Source organism: Diabrotica virgifera, chromosome 3 (genome assembly GCF_917563875.1).
Source record: "Diabrotica virgifera virgifera chromosome 3, PGI_DIABVI_V3a".
Classification (NCBI taxonomy): domain Eukaryota; kingdom Metazoa; phylum Arthropoda; class Insecta; order Coleoptera; family Chrysomelidae; genus Diabrotica; species Diabrotica virgifera.
Genome location: NC_065445.1, coordinates 265,768,461 through 265,785,970, shown reverse-complemented (window position 1 = coordinate 265,785,970; position 17,510 = coordinate 265,768,461). Strand labels below are relative to the sequence as shown.

At 31.7% G+C, this 17,510-nt stretch overlaps 1 protein-coding gene across 1 annotated transcript; it reads left to right on the top strand.

The window, feature by feature from the left end:
- Positions 1 to 4,454: 4,454 nt before the first annotated feature.
- LOC114325930 (fatty acid-binding protein, liver) lies at positions 4,455 to 15,980 on the top strand. The gene is made up of 4 exons (XM_028274083.2): positions 4,455 to 4,680; positions 11,080 to 11,234; positions 15,102 to 15,191; positions 15,855 to 15,980. The coding sequence occupies exons 1-4, from the start codon at positions 4,614 to 4,616 to the stop codon at positions 15,906 to 15,908; spliced, it is 366 nt and encodes a 121-aa protein (XP_028129884.1). The 5' UTR covers positions 4,455 to 4,613; the 3' UTR covers positions 15,909 to 15,980.
- The last annotated feature ends 1,530 nt before the right edge of the window (positions 15,981 to 17,510 follow it).

Genomic DNA, 17,510 nt, shown 5'->3' with positions numbered 1-17,510 from the left:
CTTTTTACTTTAACATGTATGTAAACTAACAAAAAAAGTTTTAGAAAAATATAAGCTTGTTTGAATTTTTCCGAAACAATGCATATTTTCGTTCTAATTGCACTCCCCTAATTCAATTGTTGCTAAACTGTTCATTCAACTTCGATCGACTTCTGGAATTATTATCTATACGAATAGTCCTGTCGCCAGGGGGGTACAACGGCCTCCTTTATTCAGATGGACTTACCCAAGTTTTTTTCATGTATTTTGACCCGTAGAATACGAATTTTTTGGGTAACAGTTGATCCGGATGTCGATAAGATTGTTATTGACCAAGAACTTGAGGAATTACATAACAGAGGTTTCTCACAAAATAAAACATTTTTTTGTATTTTTTGGGTCATTCTAAGTAAAAAATGTTCTAACAAGTTTTCCCGTAGGATGCTCAGTTTTCGAGATAAACGCGGTTGAACTTTCAAAAAATCGAAAAACTGCAATTTTTAAACCCGAATAACTTTTGATTAAAAATAAAATAGCAATTCTGCTTAGCGCCTTTGAAAGTTCAAGTCAAATTATATCGGTTTTGATTATTTGCATTGCTAAAAATTTATTGTGTTATTGTTAAACAAAGCTACAAACACCTAGTGCGTGAGTGATGTGTTCTATGATTTCTCATTTAAAATCTAACGAGTAGGTAGAATAGGTACTAGTGCAATCGAGGGTATTTCTACGTAGCATGCGTTAAAATGCATGTAAAGGCACGGGAAACACTATGTGTTTATAGCTTTGTTAAACAATAAAAAAATAAATTTTTGGCAATGCAAATAATTAAAACCGATATAATTTGACTTAAACTTTCAAATGCGGTAAGCAGACTGGCTATTTTATTTTTTAATCAAAAGTTATTCGGGTTCCAAAATTGCAATTTTTCGATTTTTTGAAAGTTCGACCGCGGTTATCTCGAAAACTAGCCATCCTACGAAAAAAATTGTAGAAACGTGTTTTGCTTAGAATGACCCAAAAAATACCAAAAAATGTTTTGTTTTGCGAGAGATCGCGGTTATGTAATTCCTCAAGTTCTTGGTCAATAACAATCTTATCGACATCCGGATCAACTGTTACCCAAAAAATTCGTATTCTACGGGTCAAAATACATGAAAAAAACTTGGGTAAGTCCATCTGAATAAAGGAGGCCGTTGTACCCCCCCTGGCGACAGGACTAGAAAGGATCTTGTATATTACTAAGTTATTTAATTATTGATGAACTTATCTAAAATTTTAGTTGAAAATTAAAAATTTTGTTGGAAAACCCTGCATTTTTCGGGGAAATTTTTCGTCTAGGTAAATCGGGAGAAACACGTCTCTATGTAGAATTTAATTACGGTGAATTTTTATTTGGTGTTTTTGGTGTAAAGTTAAAATCTTTGGAGTTATAGAGCAAAAATTGAAAAAAACACGATTTTCGGGCGCCTTTTTGTTTATAAAAAAAGTGGCACACTATTTGCGGACTTTGCATACCTATATTATTAATATATACAATCATAAGATTCGATTCCAGCAATAAAATTGCTGGTAAATAACTTTTCCTTGTATTTTACTAATTAGTTCAGAGTAATATCCGAAGAGAATGTGCAAAACGAAAGCCAGTGTAAGACCAATAATGACATAATATGTATCAAAACCAAAACCCGACACAGTCAGAATACAAAGATTACTGGAAACGGCAGAGATGAGAGTACTGAGAAGAATTACAGGAAATACGCTGAGATATCGAAAAACTCGTGAAGACATTTGAAGAAAATGTAACATTCAGTGTATAAGCGAATGGCCACTAAATTGAAAAAAGAATAGGCGCTGTGGTCAAAATAGCAAGGAATAAATCACTAATCGACAGATGAAGTAGTGGCGCACCCAGGGGGGTTTTGGGGGTTAAAACCCCTCCCAGAGCATATAAAAAATATAAAGAATAGTAGGAAAATGCAACTTGTCTTTCACAAACAATACAAAAAAATTTCAGTGCCCAAGCGAAGCTAGGACAAATAATCCCCGGACAAATAATCCCGGACAAAAAATCCCCACAAATTATTCCTGGACAAAAAATCCCCAGACAAAAAATCCCATGACAAATAATCCCCAGACAAAACATCCTCACAAAAATGCCGGCCAAATAATCCCCACAATTTTTTTTGCACAAAATATCCCCACAAAAAATCCCGTACAAAAAATCCTTAAGAAATATTTGCTGCTGAATAGTTCTCTAAAAATTTTCCCGTGAATGCAATCGACTCAATGTTTTTCAGCCTCAGTGTGTGAGAGCTATAACAATCGCCATGAAACCGCTTTTCGGCACGAAAATAATGATTAGCAATTAAGATTAGGTAAGCATGAATTGTTTTTTCGATTACCAAATTTCTAATTTCAATTCCATGCCGAAAACTTCAAATTTTACATGACAAACGAGTGTGAGTTTTTTCAAAAATCGTGGAAGATATGGGGAATGAGCTAAGGCTGTGAGAACCATGTTGTAATTATTCGCTTAAATCTTTTACTCACTCTGCTTCGAATAACTATTTTCAAAACATTGCCTATTCGTGATGAGAGCTATTGGTCCTGAAAACGATAATCTTGATTGTAATGCAGAAAAAACCTGTTCCTTTTAGGAAGAGCAAAATAGAGCAAAAATGTAACGTCAAAAATATTTAGTCATTATCATCATCAATGGCGTTATAACTCTTCGAGTGTCTTTGCGAGTGGTTTACTATTGCCTTTCCATGTTGGTCGGTCCTGTGCCACTATTTCCCATTGTCTCACTCCCATTTTCTCCAGATCTTCTCTGACTGCATCTTTCTACCTTTTTCTAGGCCGTCCTACAGACTTTCTCCCAGCTGGTCTCTCCCCGATCAGCTATGTCTGGTTTGATTTTTGGATAAATTTTTCGCATGGCATATTCTAAGGCCAGGCTAAACAACAATGGGGACAACGGATCTCCCTGTCTCAGTCCAGAATTTACGCAGAAAGCATTTGATATTTCCCTACCTCTTCTAACTTGTGCAAAGAAGTTACTTACACACATTTGCGTTACCGCAGTTAGTTTCTTGGGTACGCCTAGCTCGACCATATTCCATAGTGTAGGATGATTAATTGAATCATAAGCCTGTTTGAAATCTATAAAGAGCTGATGTACGTCTTGATTATATTCCCAATACTTTCAGGCATTTGTCTATCAACAATCGATCTTGCGGGCTTGAAATCACACTGGTAGTCACCATTTCTTCGGCGTATGGTAGTAATCTTTTTAGTAACACATAACGAAAAATATTTAGCCATCAGTTTCAATTTACTGTAAGCAACATTTCAAAAACCTGCTTCAAAAGCTATGTCAAAAACCCGTGTTCTGCGTTTTCATAACAAAGCTAAGCATTCTTAATAGAGCAAAAATTTTTCATGGATGCAAACCGATAATAGGTAATGTTTTGAACATAGTTATTAAAGGCAGACTGAGCAAAAGATTTAAGCGAATAATTACAACATGATTCCCACAGCCTTAGCTCATTCCCCATATCTTCCACGATTTTTGAAAAAACTCACACTCGTTTGTCATAAATTCGAAATTACAATAATTCATGCTTAATCCTAATTACTAATCATTATTGTCGTGCCGAAAAGCGGTTTCATGGCCATTGATATAACTCTTAAGCACTGAGGCTGAAAAACATTTGAGTCAATTTCGTTCAAGGGAAAACTTTTAGAGAACTATTCGGTAGCAAATAATTCATGGGGATTTTTTGTGGGGATATTTTGTCGAAAAAAAAATTGTGGGGATTATTTGTCCGGGATTTTCTGTCGGGATTTTTTGCCCGGGGATTATTTGTCCGGGGATATTTGTCTGGGGATTTTTTGTCAAGGCATAATTTATGGGGATTTTTTGTCCGGGATTATTTGTCCGGGGATTATTTGTCCGAACCCCGCCCAAGCCAATCCCCCCTAGAGGAAAATTCTGGGTGCGCCACTGAGATGAAGTGTCTGAAGACCGCGCAAAAGAATGAGTGACAATCTTCCATAGAGCTCTCAATCCACTGACGAACAAGCAGATTATTTGCCTATAAAGAGAAACAGGGAAACTCTTTATCTGGTTAAATAATTGATGACACCGGCAATTTGACTTCCGATCCAGGAAAAAAGAATAAAAGTACAAATTGAAACACAATGGGCACGACTAACTTCCTGTTTATACAGCAAAAATATAAATAATCATTTTTCATGAAGGTCAGTTATTTACTGATGGAAGAAGTAAATATATGAATTATTGTTTACAATTATCACCTGCATCTCATGTTAAAACTAACTAATTATTACGCAACAATAGCATTAAAGCATTTGGAAGATAAATACATCAAAACATTTATGAAATATGTCTATGTACATAAAAATATAATGCATTAGATTAATTAATTTTCATTTAAAAATTAAACCAAATTAGTTATTTAAATGCATGACTTGGTATGATTATTATTTAATGATAAGGTTAATTACTGACACATTTGTTTAAACCAGCTGTGCAGTTTACAACCTGAAAGACTACAGAACGCTTCTCTGTAGATTTAGAAATTGTTTGTTGTAATAAAAATTTCAAAATGGTTCTTACTGGAAAATATACAGTGGTTGGCGAAGAAAATTTTGCTAACTATCTCAGCGCAATGGGTATGTAGTATTTAATTTAAATTTATGGCTCTAATGTCTCTTATATGTTATCTATTATTTATTATACCGGGTGTCCACTTATATTTTCCCCCATTTTAACTGCCTATAACTTCTAAACGGTTCAAGATAGAAATATGCGGTTTTCGCTGAAATGATTTATTTTAGTAAAAGTTTTGTCTGAATCGATTGAATTTTTTATATCGCTTTCAAATAAGAAATAAAAAATGGCGGATTTTTGAAAAAAAACTTTGTTGACTTTTTTTTAATAGAACACCCAGTATATTTTTTTGTAAATTGAAAGAAAGGTCATTCACCTATCCAGCGATATAAAGTTTTTCAAAATCGGTTGTCAAATGACTGAGCAATTAATTTTTAAAATGAGGGGTGCAACGTGGATATCACATACCTAAATAACATAACTGAGCAAAATGATATTATGTTATGTAATTTCCACATTGCATCTCTCATTTTAAAAATTAATTGCTCAGTCATTTGGCAACCGATTTAAAAAAACTTTTATATCGCTGGATAGGTAAATGACCGTTTTTTCAAGACACAAAAAAATATACTGGGTGTTTTAATAAAAAAGTCAACAACGTTTTTTTCAAAAATCCGCCATTTTTTATTTAAAAGCGATATAAAAAATAGTCATTAGCCTAAAAACTTGAAAAAACGATCATTTATCTATCCAGCGATATAAAATTTTTTAAAATCGGTTGTCAAATGACTGAGAAATTAATTTTTAAAATGAGAGATGAAATGTGGAAATCACATAACTTGCTTAGTTATGTTATTTACACTAGATTCGCTTTCAAGATGCAGTAGAAATAAACAAACCAAGACACGTTAAATGCCACTAGGAGCACAACCGAATCATATTTTACAATGTATATACATTGTAAATCCCAAATCATGATTTCCAAAGTATATACATTCTAAATTATGATTCGGTTGTGTTCCTGGTGGCATTTAACGTGTCTTAGTTTGTTTATTTCTACTGCATCTTGAGAGCGAACCTAGTATAGGTATGTGATATCCACTTTGCACCTCTCATTTTATAAATTAATTACTCAGTGATTTGACAACCGATTTCGAAAAACTTTATATCGCTAGATAGGTGAATGGCCTTTCTTTCAATTTACAAAAGAATATACTGGGTGTTCCATTAAAAAAAAGTCAACAAAGCTTTTTTCAAAAATCCGCCATTTTTTATTTCGTATTTGAAAGCGATATAAAAAATTCCATCCATTCAAACAAAACTTTTACTAAAATAAATCATTTCAGTGAAAACCGCATATTTCTATCTTGAGCCGTTTAGAAGTTATAGGGGGAAATATAAGTGGACACACGGTATTTGGATATACTGTGTGTAACAAAAATGCGGTCATAAATTAAATCACATATTTCGGTACCAAAAATATTTCGATTGAACCTAACTTACCTTATTACAAATGTGCAACATAAAAAAAGTTACAGCCTTTTGAAGTTACAAAATAAAAATCGATTTTTTTTTTCAATATATTGAAAACTATTATAGATTTTTTATTGAGAATGGACATGTGACATTCTTATGTTGAATGAGCATGTTAAAAAAATTATAGTAAAATTTACTTACGCCATAAAAAATTTATGGTGGTCATCGCGACGTCATTGCGGCCGTCATTGCTTATGCTATATATTATGTGTATGTACATATATATAAATTGTGTAGAAGTATTTAAATTTAAAATAATTGTATAACCTATTTTAGGATGGAGAAAAAGAATTGATTTCGCGACCATCATCGCGACCGTCATCGCTTCGGCGAAATAAATTTTGTACATTATAGGTAGATATATTATGTGTATATATGTATATAAATTGTATAGAAGTATTTAAATTTAAAATACATAAATGTAAAACATATTTTCGGCGACCGTCATCTCTTCGGCGAAATAAATTTTGTACGTATCTATATTATTATGTGTATATATAAATAAATTGTAAAAAAGTATATTTAAATTTAAAATTAATGTAAAATCTATTTTGGGATGGGGAAACAAGATTGATTTCACTACCGTCATCGCGACCGTCATCACTTCGGCGAAATAAATTTTGTACGTATATTATTATAATGTACGTATAATAATACTAATATTATTGAAGTGAAAACTTCTTTAGGGACGTTGTGTACTTTTTAGATGGGGAAAAATATTGAATTAGCGACCGTCATCGCTTGGGCGAAATAAATTTTTGAAGTGAAAAGTTCTTTAGGGACGTTGTGCACTTTTTAGATGGGCAAAAAAAGGGTTGAATTAGCGACCGCCATTGCTTCTGCGAAATAAATTTTTGAAGTGAAAACTTCTGTAGAAACTTTGTGCACTTTTTAGATGGGGAAAATATAAATTAGCGACCGTTATTGGTTCGACGAAACAAATTTTTGAAGTGAAAACTTTTTTAGGGACGTTGGGCACTTTTTAGACGGGGAAAAAGTGTTGGATTAGCGACCGCCATTGCTTCGACGAAATATATTTTTGAAGTGAAAACTTCTTTAGGGACGTTGTGCACTTTTTAGATGAGAAAAAAGTATTGAATTAGCGACCGCCATCGCGACCGTCATTGCTTCGACGAAATGTTGTTTTGAAGTGAAAACTTTTTAGGAAACTCTTGCCCTTTTTAGATAGGGAAAAAGTATTGAATTATCGACCGTCATCGCGATCGTCATTGCTTCTACGAAATACATTTTTGAAGTGAACACTTCTTTAAGGAAGTTGTGCACTTTTTAAATGGGGAAAAAGTATTAAATTAGCGACCGTTATTGGTTCGACGAAATAAATTTTTGAAAACTTTTTTAGGGACGTCGTGCACTTTTTAGATGGAGAAAAGTATTGAATTATCGACCGTCATCGCAACGGTCATTGCTTCGGCGAAATAAATTTTTGAAGTGAACTTCTTTAGGGACGTTGTGCACTTTTTAGATGGGGAAAAAGTATTAAATTAGCGACCGTCATTGTTTGACGAAATAAATTTTTAAAGTGAAAACTTCTTTAGGGACGTTGTGCACTTTTTAGATAGGAAAAAATATTGAGTTTGCGACCGTCATCACTTTGCCGAACTAAATTTCGTACGTATAATAGTTATTTATGTACCGAGTCAGTAAAGTAACTCTTTATCGAACGAGTCTGATATTATGAGCAGAGCGAGCCTAGCGAGCGAGGCCAATAAGAGACGAGTTCGATAAAGAGTCTTTACTGACGTGGTGCATACAAAATTTTATCGCCAGCAATTTGATATTAGTTTTAATACTTACAATTTACAAATTACAAATTTACAATTTAAGAGTTTTTTTAAAATTTTAGACGTAATAAAAATGTCATGACAGTGATGACAGGTAACTTCTGCATGATGGCCGCTTTCGATTTTTAATCGATAGTTATCAATATTGAATAATTATAAATCAGTAAAGAGTTGATTTATTTTATATGAATATAATTATAAAATACTACAGAATTTCACTTTTCGACATCAATCTAATTAACAATGTCGTAAATTTTGTACAATATTTTTAATAATTAAAGTAAGTAAATTGTAAGTTAACTCAAATAAATAATCGATTACTGCCATCGACCACTTACATTCAATTTCGATTAATCGCGGCAGATAAAGTAAAATTCTTCTTTCAGTACAATAAAGTGTTACTTTACTGTCGCAAATGAGGGCAAATGAGTACAACAATAAATGACTTAAGTGACGGTTGGCGATAATATAATATATTATGTCATGTGTATGTATACATAAATAGCATAGAACGTACACAACGCGTATATAATATAGGTATAGTATAGCACTTCTTTTTGGATAGGGAAAAGCATTGAGCTCGTAATTTATATTAAGTGCTTGATGGCATTAGTGCTTTAAATTTTTTGTATAATATAGTATATAAATATGGGGAAACTAGATTATGGGCCTGTAATTCGTTAGGTCGGTGGTATCATCTCTTTTATGAAGTATGATCATTTTTGCGTCATGCCACTGAGTTGGTGTAATTGCTTCCTGCAGACATCTAGTGACTACTTTGGCAAGAACCTGCCATAATCTTTTTCCAGCCACTTTCAAGGCACCTGCCACTATTTAATCGCCTCCGGGGTACTTTTTTTCTTCTCAGTTATGCAATGAAGGTTTATTATAGTTATCTTTGCATTTTCTTATAAATACATATAAGTACATAAGATAGAAAGAGGAACGACTGGGTAAGATCAAAAACAAAAGTCGAGGACATAACAACAAAAGTTGCCAAACTTACATGGAGCTTCGCAGGCCACACTGCTAGACAAAAAAGCCAACGTTGGAAACCTTACCAAAGTAAACGACTAAGAGGAAGACCACAGATGAGGTGGATTGATGATATTAAAAGAGATAAAAACAAATTGGAAAAATGTTGCTCAGGATAGAGACCGATCGAAGGAGTTGGAAGAGGCCTATGTCCAAAAATGGACGATACAAGGCTAAGAAGAAGAAGAGATATATTTCAAATAATATACCTGTGGTCTATTCTGCTTTATAATAGTGCTCTTTAAGGTATCGGCTGTTTCCTTTGTGTTAAATGCTTTGTGGAAGCCGACAAAAATAATAACCGTTATTTACAACAGATTGTCTATATCCTTATTACTATTTTTAAGTATTGTTTTATTCCTGATACTTTCATCACTAAAACCGGCGTTATGTATCATCATCATCATTGGCATCACACCTGGTTGGTAACTCGTGTCCATGCTCCAACTCCAATAGATTTTTTGTCGTTCTCCAATATATTCATTCTGTGGAATGGTGTTTACTGTGCTGTGGAGATATTCGTTAAGTTCTCAGGTGCATACACTGCTATCATATTTAAGAAGCCACATCAGCGCATCATCAATATTACTTCGGGAGATAGTATCAGACCCTTTTTGGAAAGTGGTTCGGCAGTATTTGACATTAGCTCAATATTGTGACAATATACTCATAGGCGTTTCTTGTAAGGGATAGGGATGTAAAGGATTTATATTAGCATCCAAAAACTAAGAGTTAATCCATATCGATTTCAGTTTTAAACGTCTTAAGCAAATATTATTTACATGCATTGTTTGGATTTCGTAAATGGGTGACATTGGTTTTGTAATCTAGGCCACGCATTTTGAAAACACCGAAGTCAGCAATTATACTGCTATTAGTTATTCACGGTCACATTCAAGTGTGGCCAATCATAACAAACAATTGGTATTTATTTATAGATACGTAGAAAGTAAAGAAAGGGATCATTCATTATTCAGACACCGACGTGGTTAGAGTATAGACGTTTCCATCCCTTACAACAACAATTTACTGTCATACATGGTGACTTAAATAAATATATTCCGGTAATTAGTGTTTCAACTTAATCAACCCCATCATCGGGGGTTGCAACCCCCGTATCACCATATGGCATAAGTAATAGAAAACAATTTTATTATTAGTAAATAAAAAAAATAAACCAAAATAGGTGAAAATTTTATTAAAGCATGTATGTAGTTTGATTTTTGTATTTAAATTTAAAATTTCAATTTTAAACTATTGATCATGTTTCTAGAATAAAATATCCCCTTAAAACTTTATATACTCGCATTTGAATTCGAAATATTTTTACGTAAAATATACTTACCTATAAAACTCACAATTGATTATAATCTATTTTTTGAAATAGTCCAACAACTTAGTTCTATTACACAAAAATATAATAAATTAATTATAAACAAACACTACTTCCCTATGGATCAACACTAACGAATTTAAATATCTTAGAAAATAATACACTACTGCACTGAACAGATATAGATATAGATCACAGAACAGATAAGAGAATCGTCCACTTAGAAAGCCGACGCAGGTTTGTCAAAATGGCAATGACTATTTCTCTATGTTGCCTAATCAGTTATTAGTTATAATAGTTTCGATTTATTGTTATAGATAATCAATTTTAGTAGTTCCAATGTGACACAAATTCTAGGCATGGGATAAAAAAAGCTTATTTAAAGAAAGTGTATTTTTTTGTTCTTCTTAATGGCGGTAGAGGCTCGTTTTTTAAATATTTTATTTAATTATAGAGCAATTTCCACATACTAACATTTTTTCTCAAATTGGGCTATTTGGCCCATTCTTTATTATACAACAAATATGTGTGCCTAATATCTCGACAAAAAATTCAAAATTAAAGCCGCAATCTTGGACCGCGTTTTCCGTTTTGATGACGTGCTAACGTAGCCTCTTAAGGTCTAAAATAATGATTAACGAGGAAAAAAGCTTATTATCATATTAATATCGTGATCATTAGCCTGAATTTATTAACTTCTGTATTTGTTACACCTCTTTGTATCTTGTTTTGTTAATTAATCCAATTATTTTTAGGTTTTCCGTACAACTATGTGAAATACTCAATTGATATTAAACAAGACCCTGATAAAGTTACCGTAATAAAATCTTATGAAGGAAAATCGAAAGCAGTCGTTATTCCATTGGGCGTAGAATACGAAGAGACTAATGCCTTAGGAGTAGTAGTTAAGGTGAGTAGCACTAATTTTATAGTCAGTAACATACAATTCTTCAATTACTTCTTTTCTTTTATCTCATCCTCATTCTCATCCCTCTTTCACCTTTATGATAACTGTCCCAAAATCTGGTATGCGCACCAGTTTCTTATGTCTCTAAAGCATTACAAATTAATTTGTAAAGTACTGAAGTGTGTATAATGTAGTACCGCTTTTTAAAGCTTCAGTTAATGTTGTTTCCACTTTGGAAGAAGTTTCTACTTGCGTAACAATAGCTGTATAGTGATACGCTTTAATTACTATTTCGCTAATTTTAATTTTAATATTTTTTCTCAAAAGCGAAACAACTTAGTTATTCGAAATTCACATTAAATTAAATACAAATATGTTAGGAGTGACATGGCTTTACTCTGCCAACATCTGTTTTCTCACCCACATAAATTAGTTATCATATCAGACCATTATGTCAACAACTCACTTAATGCATCGAAATTGTTTTCTTAAAAACTACAAAAGTGTACGCCAGACCTAGTGATTTATTGACAGCTAGTCAAAGTAAAAGAAACACAAACATATTTATCGTTTGTGGTTTTTTTCTTTAGTCACAACTCAGCAGACCAAAGCGAAACACATTTTCGTTACAATAAATAAAATATTTATCGTTCTTTTTATTACATTCATTTCAATTAAATTCCGGCAACTCACCCATCGGAATAGCTGTGTGATCTGCATTGAAGAAAGTCCTAGTATTTTCTGATACGAATTAATCATTGACGTAGATATTGTATAATATAGGTGACAATATATTGCTTTGAACAAGATCATTGTTTTGTGTTCTCCATTTGAAATTTTTTTGAGGGAGTCGAAAATTATCGTTTGAAAGAAGTCGAGTGAATGGGAAGAGTAGAGAGAAGAAGATGAGTGAATTTACCGTCTCCTGTGATATCATACATTTTTTTAAATATTTTTCTCTGGTTGACGGAATTGTAAATGCTGCTCTTCTATCTATAAATACCGTGTAGGGATACCTGGTGTGTCCAATAACCGTAATCAAATTTGTGATGTAGATCTCCCCGACCTACTTGGCCTTAAATAAATTTTTCTTCTGTTGTCGATAAAATACTATTGAAGATCATGCATTCAAGCAGTTTGAATCTGTGATACAGCAAAGACACCGGCCAAATCCAATGAAAGGAATAACTTTGGTTTGTCTCCAAGCTCTGTAGCTATACATAGATAGTTTATACACAACCTTTTTCAATCCAAACTTATTTATTTGCTATACATACAGATTGCCAATAATATTGGTTTTTGAGTTTACCTTTGTTTTTTCTCCAAGATGGCCTGATTTTTTAAAGTCAAAAGGAAACTTGGATTCCTGAGACGTTTGGAATAGTGTTAGTTCTTTCAGTGGGGTCTTGGCTATAATTTCTTTACAGTTTCTAAGCAGGTATACGACATCGTATCATGTTCAGTTTATCTGGTATATTGCATCAATTTGATTTTCGTTTATATATTATATAAGTATATATGTATAATGTAAGTATAAGTAATAGTTTTGCAGCTTATTGAGTCTCATCACTAAAGCTCGGATTTATAGGCAACAAAAATTGAAGAAAAAGGCGCCTATATAGGCAAAGATTTTTATTAAAAAAGGCAGGAATATTAACATTTAGGCAAAATAGAGGCAATAAAGGAATATAACTTATTATTTATTATACAAAGTGAATTCACGTAATATTAACTTAAGGCAGGTATATTTACACATCATAATCATAACATTAGTATAAATCAACTAGTAACTAAATAACTGTTAATTAATAATTAAACATTGTAACCACTTAAAATTTTATCATTAATAGAAACAACTAAATGTTTTTCAATATTTTCGGTCTTAAAACTATGTCTTCGATCACTTAAAATTAATTTGTACATTGAAAACGAACGTTAGACATCGACAGATGTAATTGGAGCATATTTCAGAGCGAATAATAAATCTGGCATAATTTGTAATTCCTCGGAAAATGTCCCATTCAACACTTTAGCAACATTAGATAAAAACGAAAAACCTTCATTCTTGTCGAAAACATATTTCATTTTTTTAAAAATTAATTGACCGGTACTTCCAGGTGCCGATTTAATTTTCGTCTTTAAATTATCTATTAATTTTACTGACTCACATAAATTTATCTCTTGTTTTTCTAATAAGGTAATTGTGGTAACTATTAATTTATAATTGTCATTGATATAAGCGAGTTCCTGTTTCAATTTGGGATTTTTTAATATTTTTTTTTACTTCTCGAATGGCTTCGGAAATATCATCATCAAATTCTGACATAACTAATTCTATTTCATTGCAGTGTTCAAAGTAAAAAAAAACTGTTTCAAGCCAGGTTCCCCACCTTGTAATTACTGGTTTAGGTAGCAAAGGGACACCGGGAAGTCTTTCTTTATATATTTGCACCCTCAACGGAGCCTTTACAAAAACTTTTTTCATAAAATTTATAAAATTATTTACCAACGGAAACAGATTTCTTATTTCTTCAGCAATTATATTTACCCCGTGGGCTACACAAGTGCAATGAATTAAATTAGGATAAAAAATCTTTAAATTAACAGCAGCTTTTAACATATATGCCGCAGCATCTGAAACCATTAAAACTATTTTATTCACTGGTATAGGGTTGGGTAGACAGAGGTTTGTTAAACTATCTTGTATAAATCGACTTATTGTTAAATTGTTTGTTTTTTCCAATTCTTTAAAGGTAACTAAATAAGGTTTTCTCGCAAAGTTTTCGTTCAAAATTCCAATCATTAAATTAGCTATATACCTGTTGCATACATCTGTCGTTTCATCCACGATAATATACAAAAAATTGCCCTCTAACTCCCGCTTAATTTTTTAAATACATTCCACATAACATTTTTCCACAGTATGTTTTCTCAATGTACCTACTCTCGTCCGGTAAGGATTTATTAAGATATTTTTCGAAAAAGCATTTAAAACTAGGGTTATTAACTTTATATAGAGGAATGTTGGATGCAATCATCATCTGGCATAAATCAAATTTAAATGCGTCTTCCTCCTTTTTTTTTGAACTGCTTAAACTATCCCGCAGAGATATTTGGGCTAACTTCGGGGAATTTAATTTTTCCAAATTACGTTTATGAAGTGGGGTTCCACAATGCTGGTCAATAAAGTAATTTTGTCTACTTGAAATATGAGAATTAAAAAAAATAATTAGAATTCTAAAACCGCTTTAGAATTTGGTTATGTCGTGGGACGAGAACAAAAGAGAAAAAATAAAACTTACCGATTTGCCGCATGGTTTACAAAATGCTCCATCTCCTTCTAGAGAAAGTTCCGAATAAGGTGCGATCCATAGCCTTAATTTAGATGTCATCTTTTCACACAAATGTCTAAAACGTTTTAAAACGTGTTCTTTGCTTTTCGGTATACGCAACAAAACTAAACTAGGATATAGCAATTTGTGACTAAAACTCTGATACAGTAACCGATTGTACAACTGATAATAAACTAATAAAGCTTAGGGATTTCCAAATAGTTAACCCTCAAGTCTCGATCAGGTACATTTTCCTAGAAATCTGTTATATAAACAAACCATTGATATTTTATTATTGACCCAAAATTTTATTATAGAATGGTTTAGTAATAGAATAATATCATGGGTGGTACCATGAAATTTTAAAAAAGGCACAAATAGGCGGAATTTACGAAAAAAGGCAAAAAGTGCAAAACACAATTATAATAAGCAAAGTAGGCGAAAAAGGTATTTTGCCTATAATCCGAGCTTTACTCATCACTAAATGATTCTTCACCATACAGATTTTATTACCTAATATTTTTGTATATTGTTACAGTGTATGGCTAGATTCGAAGGAGATATTCTTATAGTCCAAGCCGGCGATGTTACAAAGACCTACACCTTTACTCCCACTGGTGGAAATATTGTGAGTATTATCTTTTTTTTATTATTGATTATAAACCATATAAGGTACAAAAACAGATTTTTACAATGCGACATAGAAAATATAATATTAGTACTATAATATTTATCTAGTATCTAGGCAATTAATTTCATGTTGGAACAGATAAATAAAAAAATTTAAAAGACTAAGTTTTCAATCTAATAGCACATAAAACAACACTAAAAATATTATTCTACATCCCACCAGATTGAAAACAATGGGAACCTTCTCTGGTTACACCTCCGAGGCTTCTACAATTTGCAAGCCATAACGGATGCTGGGACTAAAGAAGATGAGGGAATTTTAAAATTTATAATTCACGTCCCATCTGCTCAGCGCGGTAAAGTTCCAACGAGAATGGTTCCCTTCGTACTCCAATCAGAATAAACATATAAATAAAAAATGAATAACCATTTTCAATTTCGTTGCAACACGAAACTACAGCCGCAAAATTTGCAAGCCATAACGGAAGCCATAGAATATAGTCATTAAATTCAATAACAGATTCGTCGTTTGTTTTGATAGATTCATGTTCAGAAAACTGTTTCTTCGGCATAATCTGAGTCGTCAGACTCAGTAATGTAATAAAAATTATTGTTCGATCCAATTTAGTGTTTGAAAATAACATTTTTTTTTTATTTTTAGGTTTATAAATCTCCCATATCCTCCGGAAAACTTATTTTTAAGAGCGATGAATGAAGTTTTGTTGAATTTTGTTTTGTTATTGTTTGAAACGATATAAAATAATAAAAACTTAGGATATGTATATAAGTTTGATTAGAATAGTCATTGGGCTTACCATTTAAAAAAAATTATTATCTCCCTCATGAGAATATTTTATTACCAGAGAGCGGCAGTTCTCGCCAGTGGCGCACAACCTCCCTACGCGACACTATACAGGGTGCGCCAAACTTCTGGTTTTTTGGCTTTTGATTACGGCTAAACTATGGGATATACAAAAAAATATTTTTCACAAAACTAATGTATATCAAAACCGCCTATAATTTAAAATTATTTTCGATTATACAGGGTGAGTCAGAACGACGGTATGAACCAAAGTTTTATTTTTTTAAATGGAACACCCTATATATTAAATCATTTTTTAATATAGTTTTTAAAAATATGAAAAATTTGTAAAAGGTCTTAAAGGCCTAAAGTTAATAATTTTCGAAATATTTACATTTATATTGAGAAAAATGGTAATATTTATAGGGCTGTGGATTATGTTTCCAAGGTAATAAAAATTTAAGTAGTAGGTCAAAGTTTTTAAAATATAGTGTCATTTTTAAATAATTTAATATCTTTTACCTACAGCCATAAAATATACAGTGTGACCACTATTTGCAAATTGAAAATTTTCTCATTTTTTTTAAATGGAACACCCTGTATATTATTACTGCATTTTGTAGTAAATATTACAACCTTTCTTTTGGTATAGGTTGTATGTACATAACATGTTTGGTTTTGTAAATATTTAAAACAGAACTATAGATTTTACGTTTCGCGGATATTTTATATCCGTGATAATTTTAATTAAATTTCTTTGCAAAAAAAATTAAAATCTGAATTTAGAAACATACACTAAAATATCAAAGATGAAAATAAAAACAAAATTAAAGATTAAAATAAAACGTATGCAAGTGCAACTTAATTGAATTTAATAACTTTAAAATTATGTTACAAACAATTTTTTTACATACTGATTAGTATTTAATATGGATTTTATTAATTTTATTAAATTAAACACCTAATTTTAAAATCTGTCCTAGAAATTTTTCTACCCTAGTAACTTTATTGTACCCAATTTTGTTAGTTAAATTGTATTTACGAGTAAGATCAGTTAATAACTTTTTAATTTACCTACATCTTGAGAACGTATAAAGTATGCTTTGAAACAAATGAATGTTATAGAAGAAAGTATATTACGAAGTAAATAGTATCTATGTACTCGTGTCACAGAATCTGGTAATAATTTCGAATGGTTTCGCCCAAAACAAATGGCATATCCATCAATTGTTCGGTTGAAAAATTAAAATTTAAAATATAAAAAATTGTTACAAAATTTTCAACTAGAAAAGTGTTACCAGTTTTTGTGACACCAGTTAATACTATTTATATTAATAAATAATTTGCCTAAATACATTTAACATTCATTTGTTTCAAAGCATACTTTCTAATTATGTTCTTAAGATGTAAGTAAATTTAAAAAGTAAATTAAAAGTTTAACTGATCTTACTCGTAAATACAATAATTTAACTAACAATTAATTTGGTACAGGAAAGTTGCTGTGGTAGAAAAATT

Bases quoted from the DNA above. Each gene is read 5' to 3' on its own strand.
- LOC114325930 (XM_028274083.2), top strand. From the start codon at position 4,614: ATGGTTCTTACTGGAAAATATACAGTGGTTGGCGAAGAAAATTTTGCT. The intron at 4,681-11,079 runs GTATGTAGTATT...AATTATTTTTAG, and splicing joins TAACTATCTCAGCGCAATGG to GTTTTCCGTACAACTATGTG. The intron at 15,192-15,854 runs GTGAGTATTATC...TTTTATTTTTAG, and splicing joins CTCCCACTGGTGGAAATATT to GTTTATAAATCTCCCATATC.